The following is a 21,402-nucleotide window of genomic DNA, read 5'->3' as shown; positions in this document are numbered from 1 at the left end:
CGATCCACGTTTAAAAGCAGCCCAAGCTACAATTGCAATGGTTATATTCCAAGGGGTGGGCTGGGGCCAGCTGGCTGAACTGGGGGCGAGAGATCAGGATTCCTCACTGGAACATTTTTCTCAAGACAGTGTGCAAACCTGATCTCCAGCCAGGCCCGAGTGCCCTGATTCCCACTCATTCTCAGGCCTGCTGGGAAGAGCACACTGGCCCTCCACCAGCCCTCCAGTTCTGTGTTCTGCCTGCTGATCTGGAGCCAATGGGACTGGAAAGGGCGGGGTCACTTCCTCCGTGCCTGGGCCTGGTTGCTCTGTCCCTTCTGGTGCTGTTGCTTAACTTGAGCCAGGATGTCTCGGATCTTCCGCTGAGCCATCTGCGTTCAGAACAGGCAGGTGAGGATCTCCAAAGGGAGAAGCTATGCATACCAGCAACAGAAATGGCACTTGAAACTCAACAGACTATTAAATAGAGGGAGACCTGAGTAAGGGTGTGCCTGCCTGCCTGCCTGTCCATCCATTCAAGTTGACACTGATGCTACTGATGCTGAAATGGAGCTGTAGTTCCTAGGCATATGGTTAACATTTCATGCTATTCCATTCATAAATTAGAAGGCACTACTTCAAACTACTATGGTGAGAAACTACAGGCGAGAGAGTAAGATGTGCAGATACAGGGCAGTCCTGTAGCCCCCGCCGTGATAGCACAATCACCTCCACTATGGAATAGATGAAACACCCAAGAATAGCTTCCACTTCCCTTCTTAAAAACTTTTCCCATTGTTCAGTAGTTAGGAGCACTCGCTGCTGCTCAGGACCCTGGTTCTTATCCCAGCTCCTACATGGGAGCCAACAACTGTTAGCTCGTTTCCAAGGAAACCCAGAGCCATTCTCTAGCTTCTGAGGGCCCAGTACACAGACACACATGCAAACAAAACACACATTCACTTTTTGGTTTTCTTTTTGGTTTTTTTGAGACAGGGTTTCTCTGTATAGCCTGTCTGTCCCGGAACTCACTCTGTAGACCAGGCTGGCCTTGAACTCAGAAATCCACCTGCCCCTGCCTCCCAGAGTGCTGGGATTACAAGCGTGCGCCACCACCGCCCAGCTCACACATTCACATTTTTAAAAAACCTTTCTTCCCACTGTGTGTAGTGGTCCATTCTCTGCTTTTGAAAGGCAGAAGCAGATGGAGTTAGAGGCCAGCTTGGTCTATGTAGCCAGTTCCACATCAGGACTACATAGTGAGATCTTTTTAAGTTTCCCAAGGAGTAAGAGTAAAGTGTTAAAGGGCAAATCAACTATCTGCTAAGTGGGCTCTGGCAGGTTTTCCTGACTGTCTCCATCCCATAGACTAACTAAGCGCTCCACTGAAGAGAAACTGCTCCATTAGCAGTGTTTATGAAACAGACCAAGTATGGTGACCGACCTCACATGATCTCAACATGGGAGATGAAGGCAGGTCTGCCCCAGAGTTGAGGCCAGTTCACGCTACATATTTAGCCTATCTGGTCTCGAACACTCACACACACCCACCCACCCACCCACACCCACACACACGAGGGAAGGAGGGAAAAGATCTCACTGGCTTTGATGGGGTTTTTTTTTGTTTTGTTTTGTTTTAATTTAACAGATTTCCACTGACTCCTTTTTCTGAACAACCATAATAACCTAGTACCATGATACACCTAGTACCGTGTGAGCTGGGATCCGCCATTCCTCCTGACAAGCCTCATTCCCTCATTTGAATAGTGTGTGCTTTGGGGTGTAACTGAGTTCATTGATGCAACGCCCGTGAGACAATGCTAAATCTATTATAACCATAAATCTTAGCTATGACCGCCATGGCTCTCACTGTTCCTCAAAGATCCTTAAGAGAAAGCTACCAATGCCAGGTAACAGCGCAGAGGGTATGTGGGGCTGAGCCGTGCTAGCTAATCGCTCAAGCAGCCCCTGGGGACCACAGCACACTGGTAAACTAAGGATAGAACACCCTGGTGACGTTTGGGGGCTTAGGAGAGCCTCTCTGTCAACCTTCTTTTCCGCCCCTTGCTGAGGGTCAACCAAGTTTGAACATGAGATTGGCTCACTTTCCTGGCTTCGTAGCCAGCAACTGACTAGTGGGAAAGGGGATGAAGAGTTAGAAATGACACATACAAAGGGGCCGCTGAGTTGGCAGTTAGAGCACTGACTGCTCTGCTGGAGGTCATGAGTTCAAATCCCAGCAACCACACAGTGGCTCACAACCATCCGTAATGTGAAACAAATAAAAAACCTATGGGCCGGAGCAAGTGGGGCCAGAACAAGAAGGAGAAGGGAGAGGGCAGTGGGCGTGAAATGGTAAGTGGGGTGGAGCCAGCCTCACCTAGATGCTGAGTTATGGGTAGGGCAGAAGGTGAACAGGGCACAGAAAAGAACCAGGAAAGATCTAAAGAGAAACCCCAGCCCTACTGTCATCCTTCCAAGACCAGAGCTGAATGCTAACTTCTTTTTTTTTTTTTTTTTTTTTTTTTTGGTTTTTTGGATTTGGTTTTTTCGAGACAGGGTTTCTCTGTATAGCCCTGGCTGTCCTGGAACTCACTCTGTAGACCAGGCTGGCCTTGAACTCAGAAATCCGCCTGCCTCTGCCTCCCAGAGTGCTGGGATTACAGGCGTGTGCCACCAACTCCCGGCTGAATGCTAACTTCTTATCCAGTCAAAGATACAATCATGGTTCTCTGCCATCCTGTGGGCACTGGAGACTGCGCTCAGGTTTGTGTTTAGTGGTAAACATGTTTCCCCCCCTAGACAGTTTCTCTGTGATGCCCTGGCTGTCCTGGAACTCCCTTTGTAGACCAGGCTGGCCTTGAACTGAAGCGATCTGCCTGCCTCTGTTGCTCAAGGGCTGGAATTAAAGACACACACCATCACGCCCCACAGAGTGGAGAGCACTTTACCCACAGAGCCACTGCAAAGTCTAAAAGGGAGCAACACATCCTCACATTCACTCTTGCAACCTGAACAAGACTGATGCAGTCCAGAGCAGGCAGATTATGGGGAGCTTGTAACAGCACCTGTGCGAGTCACCCCAATCAACTCTGAGAGCCCACATTTCTCTGATGCTGGCTCCCGAGTCCTCTGGAGATAGGGGTGCATGGTACATACCTGGCTGGCATAGAAATGTCCGATGATCTTAACAATGACCTGGTCGTTCTCATCTGGGGTCTGGTCTCTTGGCACTACCACCTCGGCTGCGGTCAGGTTTTGCAGCTCATTCACCTAGGGGCGGGTGCAAGAGCAGCTCAGCATGCCAGCAATGCAATGCGCATGGGGGGTGAGGGCACCTCCGTTGTAGAGCGCTTTGCTTAGTCCAGGGCTCAATGCATAGCACACCAACAAGAATAATAATAAAAAAACACCATGGTGGGACTGGAGGGAGGACGAAAGGTTTACAGATGGACTCTGCACGGGGCTCCGGCAGTGGACAGAATCAGGGCACTGGACAAATGACAGCTGGGGTGAAAACACCAGACAAAGGTGTGGGGTCAGAGACCGGGGCTGGGGCTCTCACCGTTTTGCCGCCTTTGCCAATGACCCGGCCGGCTGCTGAAGCTGGCACCCGTATGTGGGTCTCCAGCTTCACTTCCTCCTTGGGACCAAAGAAGTTCTCTTCTTTCAGTTTGCCATAGATTCTTCCCTGAGCCTAGGGAGAGGAGGCCACAGGTAAGATCAGTTATGCATCTAAGCGGTAGTGTGGCCTCATGTTCCAGTCCAGCCTTTTCTATCTAGCTGGCCAGAACTCTACTACAGAGCCAGGAGGATCACAATTCATAGCGGACTTGGTCTGCACAGCCGGTTCTGGGCCGGCTAGGGTTAGGTGCTAAGACCATTCCTTAATCTCTTCCCAACCACCTCAAAGACTATCCCGCACCCAGGCTCTAGGATGACTTATCCAGATGTGGTAATAACTATTGAATGAATGCGGTAATAGCCGTGAATGGCATGAACTGACACGCCTTGGGTGCCTAGGCAGCCCCCAGTCTCCATCCACACAGAGATCTGGTGAAGCAGCACAGACAGAAAGAAGGTGTCTTGGCATCAAATGCAAACACCTCAGATTCCTTCTTTTTCACATGCCTGTGTGGACCACAAAGAAGTGAGGAAGGAAGGAGGAAATGAGCAAGAATTAAGGTTGGCAGCACTTGACAAGCAGCTGTGTCCCATGGAAACGGCTGGAAGATGGGACAGGATTTGACACAGACAGGGGCTGACACATGGCTTTTCTTGCATGTGTTGAATTCCCACCCCCAGCTCCCCTGACCCATCGAGGAGGATCAGACCTTGAACTGAGCCTCTGGGGGTCCAGTGATGACGACCATTCGAACTTTGGAGTCAGGTGTTTCTGGTGGAGCAATCTACAAAACAGAGCTGGTCAGGGTGGTAGCTTCCAGGAGAAGACAAGGCATCTCTGGCCTCTCTAGTTCCCTCCCAGGGCCCATTCTGAGAAGGGAAGAACCAAGAGCCCCAAGCCCAAGTTCCTGTCTGTACACAGGAAGTGTGGTGACTGCATGGACAGCAGGCTAGGAGGACCTGCCCCAGTCAGTGACCCGCACACAGTAGGACTGCACTCCAACACCAAGCCCACCTGAGGGTGTTAGCAAAGTGCTGCAGAGAGAAAGGGGACTATGAGATGACTGGGTAGAGCACACAGTGACTACAGCCCTCTTGGGCTTAACTACCACTGCACAAAACCTGTGACATTAACACACTGGCTTCCCGAGGACAGCCTCCTTGCTCTCCAGGATCCTGGTTCCAGGATGGTTAGGTTAAAAGACAAGCACAGACAGTGCTCATTGTGAGGCACCACCCGCTTCCTGGTGTCCTGCACCAGGACATGATAGACTTGCCACACCGGGAAGGACACTGAGACTTGCTGCAGGAGGTAGGGGTGCGGGTTCGGAATGGGGCTGGGACCAGGTCTATTCTACACTGTTGTAGCATCTCACTCAGGACATTAGTCCTGCCACATGTCTAGCTTGGAAACCTAGAAGCACTGAAGATACCCAAGGGACTGGGCTTTTCATTCCCAGTGTGAAGCGTGAAGGGGGCTGGAGGTGATGCCAGACGTGGGTGAACTCAAGAGCAAATCACCTTGATGGAGGCGCTGGCGAACCGCGACAGCTGCTTGATGTGCTGGCCCTTCTTGCCGATGATGGCGCCCACAGCCTGGGCGGGGATGAACACCTGCACCATCTCCTGCTCCGGAGCCTGCTGCCAGGATAGGGACTCCTTACCAAAGGCCCAGGGAGTGGGGCGAGGCAGGACCCAGGAGCCCCTGCGCTCAGCTGCCATCCAGCCTCCAAGAGTACCAGATGCAGGGACCTAGCTGCACCCAGGGCCAATGGAGGCAGCCATGAACTCTTTTAGCTCTCTTCCAACTAAAGGGACGCTGTCACCAGGGCTGATGCCTCAGCGGGCTCCTCTCCTGGTAGCTGGCACTCTGGCTGCAGAGGCCTCTCTTCCCTCCCTCTTGCCCATGTCCCAAGCCCTCACACTCCCCTAGGCCCGGGTAGTAAGACCTTCCACCTACCATGAAGGAGCTATAGGGAGCAGCCCCAGTGACGCTGCTGGGAGGAGGCGGGACAGCACTGGACGAAGCTGGGAAGAGACCTACAGCAGCCAGGTTGAGGCCAGGGATGAGGTGGGACTGCAGCTGCAGGGAGAGGTGAGGCACAGGTCAGCCTGCTGACAGAACCCTGGCACCCGCGGGGCAGACAGAGCCCTACGGAACTTCATTTGCTTTTCTACAAAAACCTATCTGGCCCGATGGACCCTTGGGCCATGGTCACGTCTTCTCTGGACTGAACTGGTATGTCCAAGAAGGAGAACAGCAGCGTGCTCCCTAGCTGTGTCTGCCACACGGACAGAGCACACCAGGCTCATCACCTGCGTGTGACGCCCTTCTATGAGAAGCTGAGAGAACATTTCCTTTGAATCTGGGGGCCCAAGTAGTTCTGAACCCACAGCAGTTCTGAACCTTTCTGCTATCTCCAGGTTCCACTCAAAGATCAAGTTGAGGCTGTCACAGTGAGAATAAAGGCCAGCACTGGGAGGCAGAGGCAGGCGAATCTGAGTCAGAGGCTAACCTGGTCTACTTATTAAGTTCTAAGTCAGCCCGGAGGGCCCCTGAGACCCTGTCTCAATGTAACACCAACATCCAAATATAAACAGCAGCAGAGAACCACACATGACCCTAAGCCTGGTGGAGTTTAGAGGGCAGAGACCAGATTACCGGGTTTTGCTGTCACCCACCAAACTCCAGGTTGGGTAAAAGCCATGTCTAAATGAAATAGGAAGACCACACCTAATCTCCTCCTCGGGCCTCTACATATATGTCCGCCTAACCGCCCCCACACACACAGTAAAAAAAGAAAGGAAGACCCTATGAGCGGAGCGTGGTGGCGCATGCCTATAAGCCCAGCACTGGGGAGGCTAAGGTAGGACTGACTTCAGTTCCAGCCTACATACTATACAGTACTGTGTAAGTATAGAACCCAGGAAATCCAAGAATTTGTCGCCAACCCCAACCCGGCAGCCACGTGATGAGTGAGCCCTTGTGAGCTAATGCAGTCACCCACTCCAACAAGAGACTTCACCTACAAGGTTCAAGACTCCAGGTCGGATCCCCAGCAGCAGCAGCACCACAAAAACAAGTTTAGATGAGTTAAGTCCAAAAGCATGAACTGAGGGGCTGGAAAGGCAGCTCAGTGGTTAGGGGCACTGGCTACTCTTCCAAAGGGACACCACAGCACCCACATGGTGACCCACAACCATCTATAATTTTAGTTACAAGGAATCCAATGCCCTCTTCCAGTCTCTGTGGGAAGCTAGGATATACAAGATGTCCTGAGATATGCACAGGGAAACGCGCATACACACAAAACAAGTAAACTCCTCTCCTAAGCTATTCTTCAAGATTGTGCTGGTCGCCCTGCCTGCTGCTGCTCTTGTTAAGTTCAGAGAAGGGTGCAAGAGGAACCTGGGATGCAGCTAACAGCTGTCACTTCTGCCTCTCTCCAAGGCCTAGACTCAACTCCCAGCAACACACGCGGACGGTGCTGCCTCTCACTCACGCTCATGGCGGCCACGTCATTCTCATAAGCCTCTCGGACTTTCTTCATGATCTCCTGCTCGGCCCTACAGCAGTTCTCAATGGCGCCCTTCACAGTGATGGTCCTTTCAGGGTTATAGAGCGTGAGCTCCTGGAGCCTGGGAAGAGATCAGGACAATGTCAAGCAGTGGGCAGTGCAGGACTGGAACCAGACCCCAGCTAGGGACAAGGCCAAAGACCAACTGAGTGACAGCTCCAGCATTTCTACAGAATGTCTAATTTCTTTTTTTCTTTCGTTTTTCAAGACAGGGTTTCTCTGTGTAGCCCTGGCTGTCCTGGAACTCACTCTGTAGGCCAGGCTGGCCTCAAACTCAGAAATCTGCCTGCCTCTGCCTGCCAAGTGCTGGGATTACAGGCATGAGCCACCACTGCCCGGCAGGATATCTAACCAGGTAAGCCGTGTCTCCAGCCTTCAGGTAACCAGGGAGCGCAGCATAGCCACAATTCTGTCTGTGGGAACATGAACTATCCTGAAAGGCTGTGGTCGCCAGACACAGTTGGCTGCAGGCAGTCCTTTGAGCTGCTGTGCAGCAGTTACTCTGCATCAGCTCTAAGGCAATGGAGAGCAGGCTGTTTATAGGCAGCTAACCCACGCCTGTCACTCTTCTTCAGCGGCCGTCCAGTGTGCCCGGGCTGAGAAGACCAAGGCTTGCGCACCCCTCACAGTGGAAAGTCAGGTGCCCCCTGAAGGCTTTCGTGGGGATGCGTGTATCTAGAATGCTGGGCTCAGGGGAGGTATTAGGGTGCTCTAGCAGGACAAAATGATCTCTCCACTTCTCAGATTGAACTGTCCCCAGAGGCAGGTGCTAAGGCTAAGCGGCAGGTCCCTCGTACCCCACCCTGTGCTCCCCACTGCTATGGAGGCAACCGCTGAGACTTACGATGAGATGGTGATCTTTGTCTCCGTGTCCTGCTCCACCTTCTTCAAGTTCCGCCCTTCCTTGCCAATGAGTCGCCCCACAAAGTTATTATGAGCCAGGATCTTCAGGGGGACTTCATCTGCCCTGGAAAGGAAGTGGGGGACAGCTCGGTCAATGATGTCAACAAAGGCCCAACTAAATGGCTACCCAACTATGTACGAACCCAGGACAAACCCTGAGCCACATGTCAGATTATAAACCCAGCAGATCAGTGTTTTACAAACAAAAATGGTGGATGAGGACGACAGGTTGAAATTTGGGAGCCACAACTTTAACTCGGTTGTGATCACAGTCAACAGGCAAATGGAGAACACATACAAATCAAAATTCATATAACTGAACACTCAGAAAATATGCGCAATTGAGTTTGGGGATTTAGCTCAGGTAGTGCTGTTTTGTTTGTCCACCATGCATGAGCCCCAGGCTCCACCCCTAAGGAGAAGGAGGTAAGGGAGCACCCAGGACAAACAATGCCTTGGCATGTATTTGCCTACAGTCCCACCTACTGAGGCTGAGGCTGCGGCTGGAGGGTCCAGGAATTCTAGGCTAACCTAGGCAATATGTCCTCAAGCAAACACAACATTATTATACCGGTCGAACCCTAATAAAGCTGAATAAGAAAAAAAGAAAAAAGCCGGGCAGTGGTGGCACAGGCCTGTAATCCCAGCACTCTGGGAGGCAGAGGCAGGCGGATTTCTGAGTTCGAGGCCAGCCTGGTCTACAGAGTGAGTTCCAGGACAGCCAGGGCTTTTTACAGAGAAAACCTGTCTCGAAAAAAACCAAATCCAAAAAAAAAAAAAAAAAGAAAGAAAAAAAGAAAAAGAAAAACCGTTTAGCCAGTGGTGGTGCATGGGAAGCAGAGGCAGACAGATCTTTGTGAGTTCGAGGCCAGCCTACAAAGAAACCCTGTCTCAAAACAAAACACAAACAAGTGAAAAAGGAAATCAACAGAAACTTAGTGTGCTGATGCATGTATTATCACCTACCTCAAGAGGACTATGAACACACAGCCTGTGGAAGACCCACTCTCTTTAAAAGACTGTGGGGAGAAATGTGTTAAAGATACCATGGAAGTCAGTCAGAGGTAAGGCACTGGATCGAATGGAGCTTAAGTTCCAAAGGTTTGTGAGCACCTCAGTATTAAAATGCCGATCTCCTCGGGGGAGATCTGAATTTTGGTCCTAATAGGACAGTATCTGTCTTAACTGCTGGGCCATCTCTCCACCCTGAGCCATTTTCAAGAAAACATAACAGAAACCAAAGCCAGGCATGGTGGTGCAGCAGGAACTAGAATTTCAGCAGTTCAGGATTCACTAGGGTACAGTGATCCTGCCTCAAATGCTGCATAGGGGTCCTACCAAAGGACCCGGAAAGCATTGTGAGTGAATCCCCAGTACTGTTCTGAGTCAGTGGGGCCCACACTCAGGTCCTCAAGCACATAGGCATCTACCACATGCTGCTGTGCTGTATTTCAATCCCTGTGACTTCTCTCTCTATAGGAGCTTTTTACTGACAGATGTATTGACAAAAAAATTTATAAAAGCATAGAGGGGGATTTCAACCTGACCCTCTGTGCTAACATAAACATTTACCTGCATACTCTATTTATGAAGATCCTAATATATACACATCCACATATATACATATATGTGTGTATATACAAACAGATACAAATATAAACATTGTAATTATGTGAAATTTCTATACAATTATACAAAGATAAATCCTTGTATACAATTATACCATGGTCAGCTTTTCTCTGCCAGCTCTTATGTTTGTATGCAGTTTGCAACTCTGTTTTGTTGCTATTAATGAGTGTGAGTAGAGGCTGGGGTGTGGCTCAGCAGCAAAGCTTCTGCCTGGCTTGTGTGTGAAAAGCCCTGGGCTTCACTCCTAGTGCAGCCAAAAACAAACAAACAAACAAACAAACAAACAAACAAACAAACAAACAAACAACCCCAAATAAAACCAACGCCGCGTGCCAGTAGTCCCAAGTGCAGCCATCTTACGTTTTGGTGTCCTTTGCTTCCTTGTGCATAATCTCCAAGATCATCTTGCAAGCTGAGGAGCAGCCTTCAGGGGTTGAGTGCACACTGATGGCCTTCTCCGCAGCGCCCGCATTCTCCTTCCTATGCACGTCTATCCTGAGGAGCACAAGGAGAAAGCTGGTTAGCTGTCTCCTATACCATGAGACTTCCCCTGCCTCTTGTCAATTAAAAGTCTAGAATCGACTCTCCTTGGAATGGGGCTTGTCAAGTCTAGAACGAGGAAAGTCAAGAAGGGGCCTGCCCACCTCTGAGAGGACAATGCAGGCCACCTCACAGCCACTGGATGGGGACACTCCCAAGCTGTGTGTGGCTGTGAAGTTATTTTTCTCCTTCTAGTGTCCTTTTTCAAACAATGTATCTGGGAGACACACTCCCAACTACTAGTAAATGATAGTGATTTACTATGTATGTTAAGAATGCGAACTGAGCTGTTCTTCCCTATAATGGCTGTTTATCTGTAACAATGGGAAAGCAGGTGGCTGTACTACAATGGGAGTAGGGGCATAATTATGACTTATATCAAAAACACACAACTACAGCCAGACTGTCCAGCTTGTTATCAGAATACTCGACAAGGCTAACTCCCAACTCACAGGACTGAGTATCCTGGAGCAATCTGCTATGTCTCCTTCTGGAGACAGTGAACCCAGACCCCAATTTGTCTCCCCGTTTGCCCAACTCTAACCCAGAGGTACCACTGGCAACAGTGACCATCCAAGTACAAAGCAACGATCCATGGACAAAGGGATGACGCCTAAACCGTGTGCTTCCAGGAGCCGCCCCAGTGCCAACTCCTCCCTGCACCCACGCCCCCTTCCAAATACTCACTTGGACTGAGTCTGTTTTGTGATGTTTCGGATGGTGGCACCCTCCTTGCCAATGATAGCTCCTACATACTGCGTGGGCACCAGGAGCCGGAGGGGGATGTCCACTTGCTGCTGCTTGGCTGGAGCCCCCGCTGCCACGGGTGACCCTTGCCGGGGCTGGCCCCGAGACCCAAAGCCTCCACGGCGCCCATTCTCAGGACCTTGTGCCATCTGCTCATCAGGTATGTAGGAGACCTTCAGGGCATGGTTCTCCAGTTGATGGCCATTTAGCTTCATGATGGCTCTGGGAACAGGTAGTCCAATGGTCACTCTGGCTCATGCCAACCACACCAAGTGCCTTCCTTACCCAAAGCACCTACTGAACAGATGGGGACACACCGGGAACACTGTGGAGCTAACTAACACCTGTCTGCCAACCCGCCATCATAGGGAACCTTCTGGTCTGCGAGAGAGCAGACACTAAGGGGAAGCAACTGATAACAGCATGTGTTCTGATCACTTCAAGGACTGAGAATAGTAAAGGCTGAACCTAAGGGCTGAGGAGCTGGGACCTGTGGTGGTGGTGGTGGTGGTGGTGGTGGTGGTGGTGGTGGTGGTGGTGGTATGGGTAGTGGGGACTCAAGGGACCTAGAAACACATCAGCCAGGGTCCTAACCCATCCAGCATCACACCTGACACAGCTGCAGTAACCCACGCACATAATCACAATGCTCTGGAAATGGGGTAGAAATCAGGATCGCCCTTGGCTACCAAAGCAATTTAGAGGCCACTGTGATCTCAGAAATATACGCACTTCTGATCTACCTGTTTTGTACGAGGCAGTTCTCCCTCGTAACCAAAAGATGGCACCATCAACACAGTACAAGACTCTGGTGTTCCCAGGGGCCCAGAAGCCATCTCCTCTCCCAGTCATCCCCCTCCCTGCAGATTAGTTTCACTGAGAAATTTCTGATTTCTGAAACACGCCCCTAAAAGGCCTTTTGTGGAATCCTAGGGCTAGTTAAACCAACATCAGAAGCCAGCTGAGCATTCCAGTCTGCCTGGATCCACCCAGATCGCTCCCGTATTACAAGGGTCCAAGAACCCAGTTCCTTACACCCCCAGAGGCCCCTCCCCAGCCCCACTTCTGAGGTACTCACTGCCTGGTCTGCTCCCGATTGGAGTAGGTGACGTTGACCACTGCCGTCTCACTTTCCGTGTTCACTGTGGAGACAACAGAGCAGCCCACCAGAGTCAGAGCCCTGCTGACAAAGCCCAACGTGTCTATAGGTCAACAAGGTAAGCAAGACTACCAAGCTGAGAACAGACTCAAAGAACAAGTGAAAGAACAGAGGACCTCCTTCACAGTCACTGGAAGCTGAGCTAGTCAAGTCTGGCTGTCAGATGTAGCAACAGCATAGCAAAGCAAATACCGCCCCCTTGCGCCCCCCACCCCCACCCCAGCACTGGAGGCAACTTACCCTGGGAAAGTTCAATTAGCAAACAAGCAACATCCAGTGTGTGAGATTAGTCATTGACAGAGGTAATATGTCAAGGAGGAAAAAAAGGCTTTTAGTTTCCTTCTCTCAATGGCTCAAGAGATTTGGAATTTCTGGGTAGTGGTGGCGCATGCCTTTAATCCCAGCACTTGGGAGGCAGAGGCAGGCAGATTTCTGAGTTTGAGGCCAGCCTGGTCTACAGAGTGAGTTCCAGGACAGCCAGGGCTACACAGAGAAACCCTGTCTCAAAAAAAACCAAATCAAAAAAAAAAAAAAAAAATTGAAATGCAGTCATCAGAGACAACTAGATGGAAGCAGTTAAATTAAATAAGCAGGTTCTGAAGATAGGAAACCATGTGTTCTCAGAAACACAAAAGCAGAGGGGAAGAATAAAGGCTGGAACGGGCTGGAGGGTGGAGAAAAGGAGGGTAAGGGAGAGGAAACAACAACAACAAAAAAAAAGGAAAGCGGGGCAAAGAGAAGGAAAAGTGTCTCACTGAATGATGGAGAATATGGTTCCCAAGGCCTGGGGAGGAGCAGGGAAGTTGAGAGCTGACTGGTGGGCAGAGGAGACACAGACAGACAGACAGACAGACAGGCAGGCAGGCAGGCAGGCAGGCAGGCAGAAGAGTACATCAGGAGCTTGGTGCTGAAGCCATTTAACTCCTTGTTAGTCTCACCTTGCTCACAGTTCTCCACTGTACCGTACTGAGCCAGCAGGCTATCTAGCACCTGGAAAGGTAGAAAAAAGGTGTCTGAGCATCCTCGGGGCTGAACACCCTTTACCCCAAAGCTCTGGGCACCAGGAGGAGGAACTAGATATCTTGATTGCCTCCCGCTCCATCCCTAGGGCCCTACACACTGAGGGCATCATTAGTGTTTGCAGGCACACACCTGGCCCTGGGCCTAGAGAAGCAGATTCAGACTTCTGCCGTAAGAGAGTTCTAGAAAGACTCTTCCTACTTCCTTAATGCCCTTTGTCCCAGAGCATGAGTGAAACATGAGACCCTCCCAACCTCACACCCAGGGGAGACTGGTTATTTCAACCAACTCCATCAGACGGTCCTATGACCAGTCTCCACCAAACCTGTACATTAATTTCTCCAGACACTCACTTCCCATCGGAGCTGAGGTGGAATATTTCGGATCTGTATTTTCCGACTCCTGAAAAGCAAGGAAAAAAATGACTTAGACAATTCCAGATGCTTTAGACCTATGACCTATGACCTGGCAGTTTCTATTCCTCATCCCAGCTTGCTATTTCACCAAAATCAAAGGATGGTGACTTCCTCCCCAATGCTAGGGACTGATGTCACGGTGTGGCACATGCTAGATCTCCAGCCTTAAAACAGCAACCTAAACCAGGTGTGGTGGCATGTGCCTTTAATCCGAGCTTTTTTTTAATATAAAGATTTATTTAAACCAGGCTGTGGTGTCACACGCCTTTAATCCCAGCACTCGGGAGATGGAGGCCAGCCTGGTCTAGACTGAGTTCCAGGACAGCCAGGGCTACACAGAGAAACCCAGTCTCGAAAGAAAAAGAAAAGAAAAAAAAAAAAACACAACAACAACAAAGATTTATTTATTATTATATGTAAGTACACAGTAGCTGTCTTCAGACACAACAGAAGGGAGCATCAGATTACAGATGGTGTGAGCCACCATGTGGTTGCTGGGATTTGAATTCAGAACCTTTGGAAGAGCAGTCAGTGCTCTTAACTGCTGAGCCATCTCTCCAGCCCAGCAGTGATTACTCTTGGTGACCTAATCTGAGCTCTTAAGGGACAGAGACAGGCAGATCTTTGTGAGTTCCAGGCCAACCTGATGTCCATAGCTAATTACAGGACAGCCAGAATAAATAGTGAAACCTCATCTCAGGAAAAAAAAAAAAAGCATAGCAACCCCATAAGGACGCAAACTTTAGAGCAGATGAGGCTTCACCTTATAAACCCAACAGAGGAACACAGAACACAGAATTATGAGATGTGCTCAGCATAATGGTATGAAAGATCGACAGAACATACTGTTCTGATGCCTGCTGCGGCAGTCCCACATACTTCTCTCTCCATCACCACAAAGTCAGGAGGCTTTTACAGGCCCCAGTGAGAGGCCGCTCACAACTGCCCGAACCCCAGCTCACCTCAGGCACCTGACTCACTGCTTACATACCCACATACATAATTTAAAATAAACCCAAAGTCAAGTAAGACAGTAACTATTGATTAATCCAACGCCTCTCTAACGGGAACCCACTTCAAGCTCTGCTTTGCTCCCGGGGCTGGGTGGGGCACAGCAATGAAGGAAAGTGGCGGAATGTGGGCCCAGGTGCTCACACTGTATTAGGGGAAATAATATATGCAGACAATTGCAGAAGATAATAGTACAGTGATTAAGCCCTTGGCACAGCTAGGGATCTAAACCAGTTATTAGCAATGATTTTAGAAGATTACTTAACTTCTTTGAGACCTGGGCTCCCCCTTTGAACCACAGGGATAATACCCATTCACAGGCGGTAGGTGGCATTAGATAGTATTTGTAAAGCGCTTAGTAAAGACTTGGAATAAGTCCTTAAAGTGTAACTAGATGCACCTATGAACGTGAAGGTTCTCCAGAGTGATTAACTCGGCCCAGCATCAGGACCGCCTTTTGTCTCCCAGGTGACTATACTATACTTACTCTGGTCCAGCTCTCCCCCACACACACCCCAGACTGTATAGCCCTGGCTGTCCTGGAACTCACTCTGTAGACCAGGCTAGCCTCGAACTCAGAAATCCACCTATCTCTGCCTCCCAAGTGCTGGGATTAAAGGCATGCGCCACCACTGCCCGGCTCCATTCCAGCTTTCAAATGGCTCTGAAAAAAGTGATTTTCCTTGAAGAACGCAGGTTCAGGGCTAAGGCCCAGAGAGTCTGCTCACCACCCAAATCAATACCTTAATCCCAGAGATTAAGACATTTAAATTGACTTGATGTGTTAGTCAATCGTCATTTAGATCCCTGTATATCTTTGATCCTTTACAAACCTTTAGTTCAAAGACAAGATCCTGGCACTGGATACTCTTCTAGAGTAGAGGTGCAGGATTTAATGGCCAGCAGGCCCAGGATGGGTCACAACCTTCTATAACGAGGGGGATCTGATGCCCTCTTCTGGCCTCCACAGGCACTGCATGCACACGGAGCGCAGGCATACAGGAAGGCAATGTACACTAAGTGAAATAATGCTGAGTCACGTATGCTCGGCCCTCAGTGGCCTACCAGGAGCTGGTATCCAGCTGTGGGGTGGGGCAAGCAAAAAGGAATGCAATGTCCTAACTGTGTCTGTGTTGGCCTTAGTGGTCCCACGCAGTCTCTATGAAAGCAGAGTCTAGTGTAAAACAGAGGTGTCTCTGTGATCCACTTTAGTTTGAAATTCCCAGAATGACAACTCCTTATCAACAAGCTTCAGCAGGAAAATCTGGGGTGACATAGCTAGAGGAGTGGAGCAGTGGTGGCCAAGGCTCCTTTAGCTATGTCATCCCTGACCCTAACCCAACCTCTTCCTCCTCAAACCCAGCACTCAACAAGAGGCAAAGGCAGGCCAGCATGATCTACACAACGAGTCCCAGAACAGCCAGGGTTATACAGAGAAATCCCATCTTGAAAAAGAAAGTAAAGCTAAAGGAAAGGTGGATCTGCCTGGTGGAACATCTTTGTGGTTTGTGAACTTGACCTAACAAAGTTAGAGTAGATACAGCGAGAATCGGAAACAGATTCAGATGGGCCTCACGGCATGAGCCGAGGCGATCCCAGTTTAAAGCAGGACTGAAGCACGTCAGTTTGTGGAACAGTAAGCGATATTAGGTCAGTCGGAAGGTCACAGGGGAAGGGAAGACAGACATACAGACAGTGTGCAAGCACTTATCCAGCAGACACAAAGCCCTGAGCTCAAGTCCCAGCACTGCACAGGAGAGGTAAGAAGAGTGTCAAACCCCTATAGTCCCAACACCCACAGTACTGGAGGAGAACCAGAAAGTCAACGCCCGATCCAGCTGTGTAAGGTGTGCTGCGTGTCAGACACGCACACGCATGGGAAACTAGCAAGCCCGTTTCTGAGCCCTTAGACCTTGTTCCATCAGGTACCAGATGCAAGGATTGGTCAAAAGGCAACTTTGGACCTCCCCTGTAGAGGTTTCTCACAAAACACCTTTTCTAACCAAATAGGCACACCAAGTATGTTCAGACTGGTGAAGAATCTGGGGGACAAGGAACAGGGCCCTGGTTTAACAGCAGGAGTAGCTCAGCCCGGGATACCTCCTCCCAGCAAATCCTTCAGGGTGGAGGGGACATGAGGGCTGCCTGCCTAGGAAGAAACAAGGCAGAAGGCAACCCCAGCACAGGAGCCTAGTTTGAAACAGCCCATTAGTGCAATCCCAGGTCAAAGGCCAAAACTTGCCTGTCCAAACTGTTTGGGGCCGTCTATTCAGTAGGGCAGGAGCAGTGGCAGCAGTGGAATCCAATCTCTGCAAGGATGTTAATCCACATCCAGAAAGCAATGGCAGGCAGATAGGCTGGAATGTCTGGAATGTTCCAGGAAGAGGGAGGGGAGGAGGGCAGGTCTACCCAACCAATGAAAGAAAGACATCCCAGCAGCCCTCCTCACCCCTCTAGGGCACACATATCCCATCCTGGGAACCCACTCTAGGCTCCTCCCACACTTCCTTTTCAGCAAAGCCCCCAGCCCAGATTAAAACCCAGGGGCATGGCCTGGGAGGGCTGAGGCATCCAAGGCAGAAACTTTGTCTTCTAAGCCTGGTTTTCCATGAGTGTGGTGCTAGCTAATTCCTTTCAGGCCCAAACGGCACAGGGCGATGCTGGGACCTGTAACCTAAATTCCCTTGCTTACATTACAGTCCCTTTGGATAACTTACTCATCCCACGTATGAGAGAGAGAGAGAGAGAGAGAGAGAGAGAGAGAGAGAGAGAGAGAGAGAGAGAGGCCCAGAGCTGGCTGGGTTAGGCTGGTGTACTGAGGACTTACAGTGGCTCTAAAGCTGTGGTTTGCAACTCTTTGGGGATCCATAGAACTACCTACCCTTTCACAGGGGTCACCTAGGAGTATCAGAACAGGTTTTACATTACAGTTCCTAACAGTAGCAAAATCAGCTACAGAGTAGCAACAAAAATAATTTTGTGCCAGGTGGTGGTGGTGGACGCCTGTAATCCCAGCACTCTGGGAGGCAGAGGCAGGCGGATTTCTGAGTTCGAGGCCAGCCTGGTCTACAGAGTGAGTTCCAGGACAGCCAGGGCTATACAGAGAAACCCTGTCTCAAAAAAACCAAATCCAAAACTCCCCCCCCCAAAAAATTTGTGGTTGGGGGGTCAGTACAACATGAGGACCTGTATTAAAGGGTCCCAGCGTTAGGAAGGTTGAGAACCTCTGGCTTAGAACTGATGGGTGGTGAGCACAACTCCCACTTCCCCGTGGTTGCCCCAGGTGGATGGAAGCGAAGTGCCGACAAGCCCTGAGAGCATTCTAAAGACCCGAAAATAGGGAGAAAAGGATAGTGACAGCCACTACATAATCTAAAAAAGCGTGTTCACAATGACAGAGAAAGAAAGTCCTCCACTCCTCCACCTCCGCTACACTGACCCTGCCCCGATAAACCTGTCTACCAAAGCAACGCAGAACAATTTATGTCCTACAGGTAAAAGAGCACACCTGAGTGCTTTCTTAGTGCCTGGAGGGCCAAGCCCGGCTCCAGCAAGGAGAGAGGAGCAGGGGAAACTCATTAACTGCCTGACCCCTAGCAGCTAAACCTGAGATGGAACTGCCAGCAGTGGCCATTAAAGGCAATGGTTACTACATCCAAAATGGCTCCTAAGTGCAGACAGCCGGCAGCCCTCCCATGTCCTCTGCTGCTCTGGCCCTCAGTCGGGGATCCGGCACAGAGGGCAGCTCAGCAGACACATGGTTAATCAGGAAACTCACCTCCAGCCCCTGCGGAGCAGACCTCGGGATGTGAGGACAAGCCAGGGGAAACAGGCTAGGGAGATTTAAAGAGGCAAAAGAATGTCATACATGCGTCACACAGTATACACACGTGGGGCTGGGGTGGCTGAGATTAGGAGTGTCTGCCCGGTAAGTCTTATAGAGCTGTGTGTGTTACCTATCGATGGCTTTGTTTGACAGCCCAGGCCCGAGATTAAAATATGCAGTGAATATCTTGTCTGCATTTCAGAATCACTGAATGCCAAAGCCAGGAGTAGAGTCAAAAATCTATCTAATTTCCTTTTGTTTGCTTGTTTGGGTTTCTAGTTTGCTTTTTAAGACATGGGGTTTTCTGCATAGCCCTGGCTACCCTATTATGTAGACCAGGCTTACCTCCTCCATCCAGGGTGCTGCTGGGATTAAAGGCCTGTTTCCCTATACCCACCCTGAAGCGATTTAGTTTTCCAGATGTATAGTTTTAGATTTTGTTGAAAAGCCATTTTTCTAGCATATTAGAAACACCAATTAAGATATTATCTTTCTGTTTTGTTTTGAAATGAACTTCTGTGCAATGGAATTACAGGCAAGGATGTGCTACAATGTCCAGTTCATAGGGTGATAGGTGCTGAGGTCGAGGCTTTGGGATACTAGCTATACTCCCAGCTCACCGCCCTCATTTTTTTTTTCCTGTGAGTTGTACTCTTTAGCACAGGCTAGCCTCCAACTCAGAACAATCGTCCTGCCTCAGCCTCACTGAGCCTCCTGAGCCTCCCTGTTCTTTTAAGGACATAAGATTTTCCTTATAAGGATTATAAGGTGTCTTTTTAAAAGGTTGTTTGTTTATCTTATGTGTATGAACCTGCACACATCTCAGTGCCGAGCCCGTGTGAAGAGGTGATGAGGCTAAGGGGTCTCAGATACCCTGGAACCAGAGTAACAGGCGCTCAAAGCAGCCATGCGATACAGATGCTGGGAACTGAACCTGAGGCCTCTGGATGAGCAGTCAGTGGTCTTAGCTCCTGAGCTATCTCTTACAAAGTCCTTTTTTTTTTTTTTTTTTTTTTTTTTGGTTTTTCGAGACAGGGTTTCTCTGTAGCCCTGGCTATCCTGGAACTCACTCTGTAGACCAGACTGGCCTCGAACTCAGAAATTCGCCTGCCTCTGCCTCCCAAGTGCTCCGCCCAGCTCTTAGGAAGTTCTTATTCTCTGAAAAAGTGCCCCCCTTCCCCTCCATACCCAGGGTGGGTATGGAGGAGCGTTGATGGCTTCTCCTCCCTATGTTAAGAAGTTCCCTTAAACCACAGTGGATGAGATGGGGGCAAGGCGGTGGTAACATTTTAGAATCTAGTTAATCTGCAGAGGTTCCAGTCTTAAATAAAGCCTAAACTTTCATCTCCTTGGAAAACAAGGTTAAACTGGGAGGTTCACATCCACCCCACCCCAAGGCCAAGCTCGGCCTCTGCCTGTGACCTCAGTCAAGTCAAGCCTTTGACTCTCCGGGGGACCATTCCTCACATGGGGGTCTGGAGGAGTATAGGATTAGCTCATCGCAGGTAACCGTGTCACCAGACAGAGATCAGCCGGTCTCCCTATAGGCAGCTTTCCTTAATAAAGGGACTTCCCGCACATGAATGGTCTAAGGCACTATTAGCTTTTCTTCTTTTCAGGAATATGGTAAGAGCTAAAAAATACTCTCTACTGAAAAAAATACAAGCAATTTGTGCAGAATTTCAAAACAGACCCACCCATAAAGCCAAAGTTAAGGCCCTCACACACATCCACACACCAAACTTGAGGTGAGTGAAGTCCACGTTTTCAGGGAAGCCTGAAGGTGTCTCTCTCACTGCCCCAGGCAATGAGGAAATATCGAGCTGCAGCTGCAACTCACTGACAGGGCACTCGCCTGATGTGTTGATGAAGCCTTGTGGCCCATGGCTCACCAAGTAGCATTTCCTAAGTTAAAATAAATACCAGACTAGTGGTGGTTTTGCTGATATAACTGAATGCAGCAAAAGAGCTTAGCTGAAGGGCTGAGGGCTGGAGAGGATGGCTCAGCAGCTAAGACCGGCTGCTCTTCCAGGTCCCAGGACCCGCCTCGTGGCTCACATCCATCTGTAACTCTAGTTACTGGGCATCTAATGCTTTCTTCTGACCTTTGTGGGCATCAGGAATGCATGTGATACACATACATGTCTGTGGGCAAAACACACACATAAACATAAAACAAACAAAAAAACCTGACAGCCAACCAAGGTGGCACATGCCTTTAATCCCAACACTCCAAAGGCAGAGGAAAGTGGATCTCTGAGTTCAAGGCCAGCCTGGCCTACGTAGTAAGACTCTATCTAGCCCCAACCCTAGCCCCAAAGTAAGCCACAGGGATGCTCAAATCTGTATATCTGTATACCATGCCATCTAAACCAGCTATTGGGGTTCACTTGTATCTACAACCTCACTGCTCCTAACACACAGCGGGACTTTGGGGAGTTGCTAGATCTTGAATGAAGGAAGAGAAAATAGAGACCCAACAAGAAGGCGAGACCCGTTCCTGTTCTACACACACACACACACACACACACACACACGAAAAAAATTTTAAACAAAATGCAAAACCTTGGCTTCTGTGAATTTCCTTGACATTTATGGAAAGAGTCCTTCTAACTCCACAGGCGATGTTGGTGGTTTCCACATGCTGTGGTAGCCACTAACCACGCAGACTCCAAGGACCCCCCCCCCAAGCATGACCAAGTGCAACCGTGAACTGAACTTTAAGGGTTAGTACATGTTATATTACATGTATTATACATGTAGTTCATTGAAGATGCCAGAGGACAGTGCTGGATGCCCTGCAGGGCAGTCCGTTACGAGCCACCGGCCATGCATGCTCTAAGAGCTGTGTGCAATTTTTGTTGTTGCTTTTGTTCTGAGACAGTCTCTCTGTGTAGCCCTATCAGTACTGGAGCTTTGTAGACCAGGCTGCCCCCTCCCTCCCGAGTGCTAGGACTAAAGGCGTGCACC

The 21,402-nt window shown here is 49.7% G+C and overlaps 1 protein-coding gene across 4 annotated transcripts in view; it reads right to left on the bottom strand.

Moving 5' to 3' along the window:
* Positions 1 to 278: 278 nt before the first annotated feature.
* Positions 279 to 21,402, bottom strand: part of Igf2bp1 (insulin like growth factor 2 mRNA binding protein 1) — a 38,775-nt gene continuing 17,651 nt past the window's right edge. The window contains exons 3-15 of one of the 4 annotated variants that reach the window (XM_052195636.1): positions 13,533 to 13,581; positions 13,098 to 13,149; positions 12,079 to 12,142; positions 10,941 to 11,222; positions 10,074 to 10,208; positions 8,026 to 8,148; positions 7,107 to 7,242; positions 5,564 to 5,686; positions 5,125 to 5,244; positions 4,314 to 4,388; positions 3,545 to 3,676; positions 3,139 to 3,252; positions 279 to 371 (exon numbers count right to left, since the gene is read on the bottom strand). In XM_052195636.1, coding sequence (XP_052051596.1) covers positions 279 to 371; positions 3,139 to 3,252; positions 3,545 to 3,676; positions 4,314 to 4,388; positions 5,125 to 5,244; positions 5,564 to 5,686; positions 7,107 to 7,242; positions 8,026 to 8,148; positions 10,074 to 10,208; positions 10,941 to 11,222; positions 12,079 to 12,142; positions 13,098 to 13,149; positions 13,533 to 13,581 — 1,498 coding nt within the window. The remainder of the gene's footprint in view (positions 372 to 3,138; positions 3,253 to 3,544; positions 3,677 to 4,313; positions 4,389 to 5,124; positions 5,245 to 5,563; positions 5,687 to 7,106; positions 7,243 to 8,025; positions 8,149 to 10,073; positions 10,209 to 10,940; positions 11,223 to 12,078; positions 12,143 to 13,097; positions 13,150 to 13,532; positions 13,582 to 21,402) is intronic. The other 3 variants (XM_052195637.1, XM_052195638.1, XM_052195639.1) reach the window with 3 other exon arrangements.

The sequence above is a fragment of the Apodemus sylvaticus genome, chromosome 10 (assembly GCF_947179515.1).
Source record: "Apodemus sylvaticus chromosome 10, mApoSyl1.1, whole genome shotgun sequence".
In the NCBI taxonomy this organism is placed as follows: domain Eukaryota; kingdom Metazoa; phylum Chordata; class Mammalia; order Rodentia; family Muridae; genus Apodemus; species Apodemus sylvaticus.
This window is presented reverse-complemented; position numbering and strand designations above follow the sequence as displayed.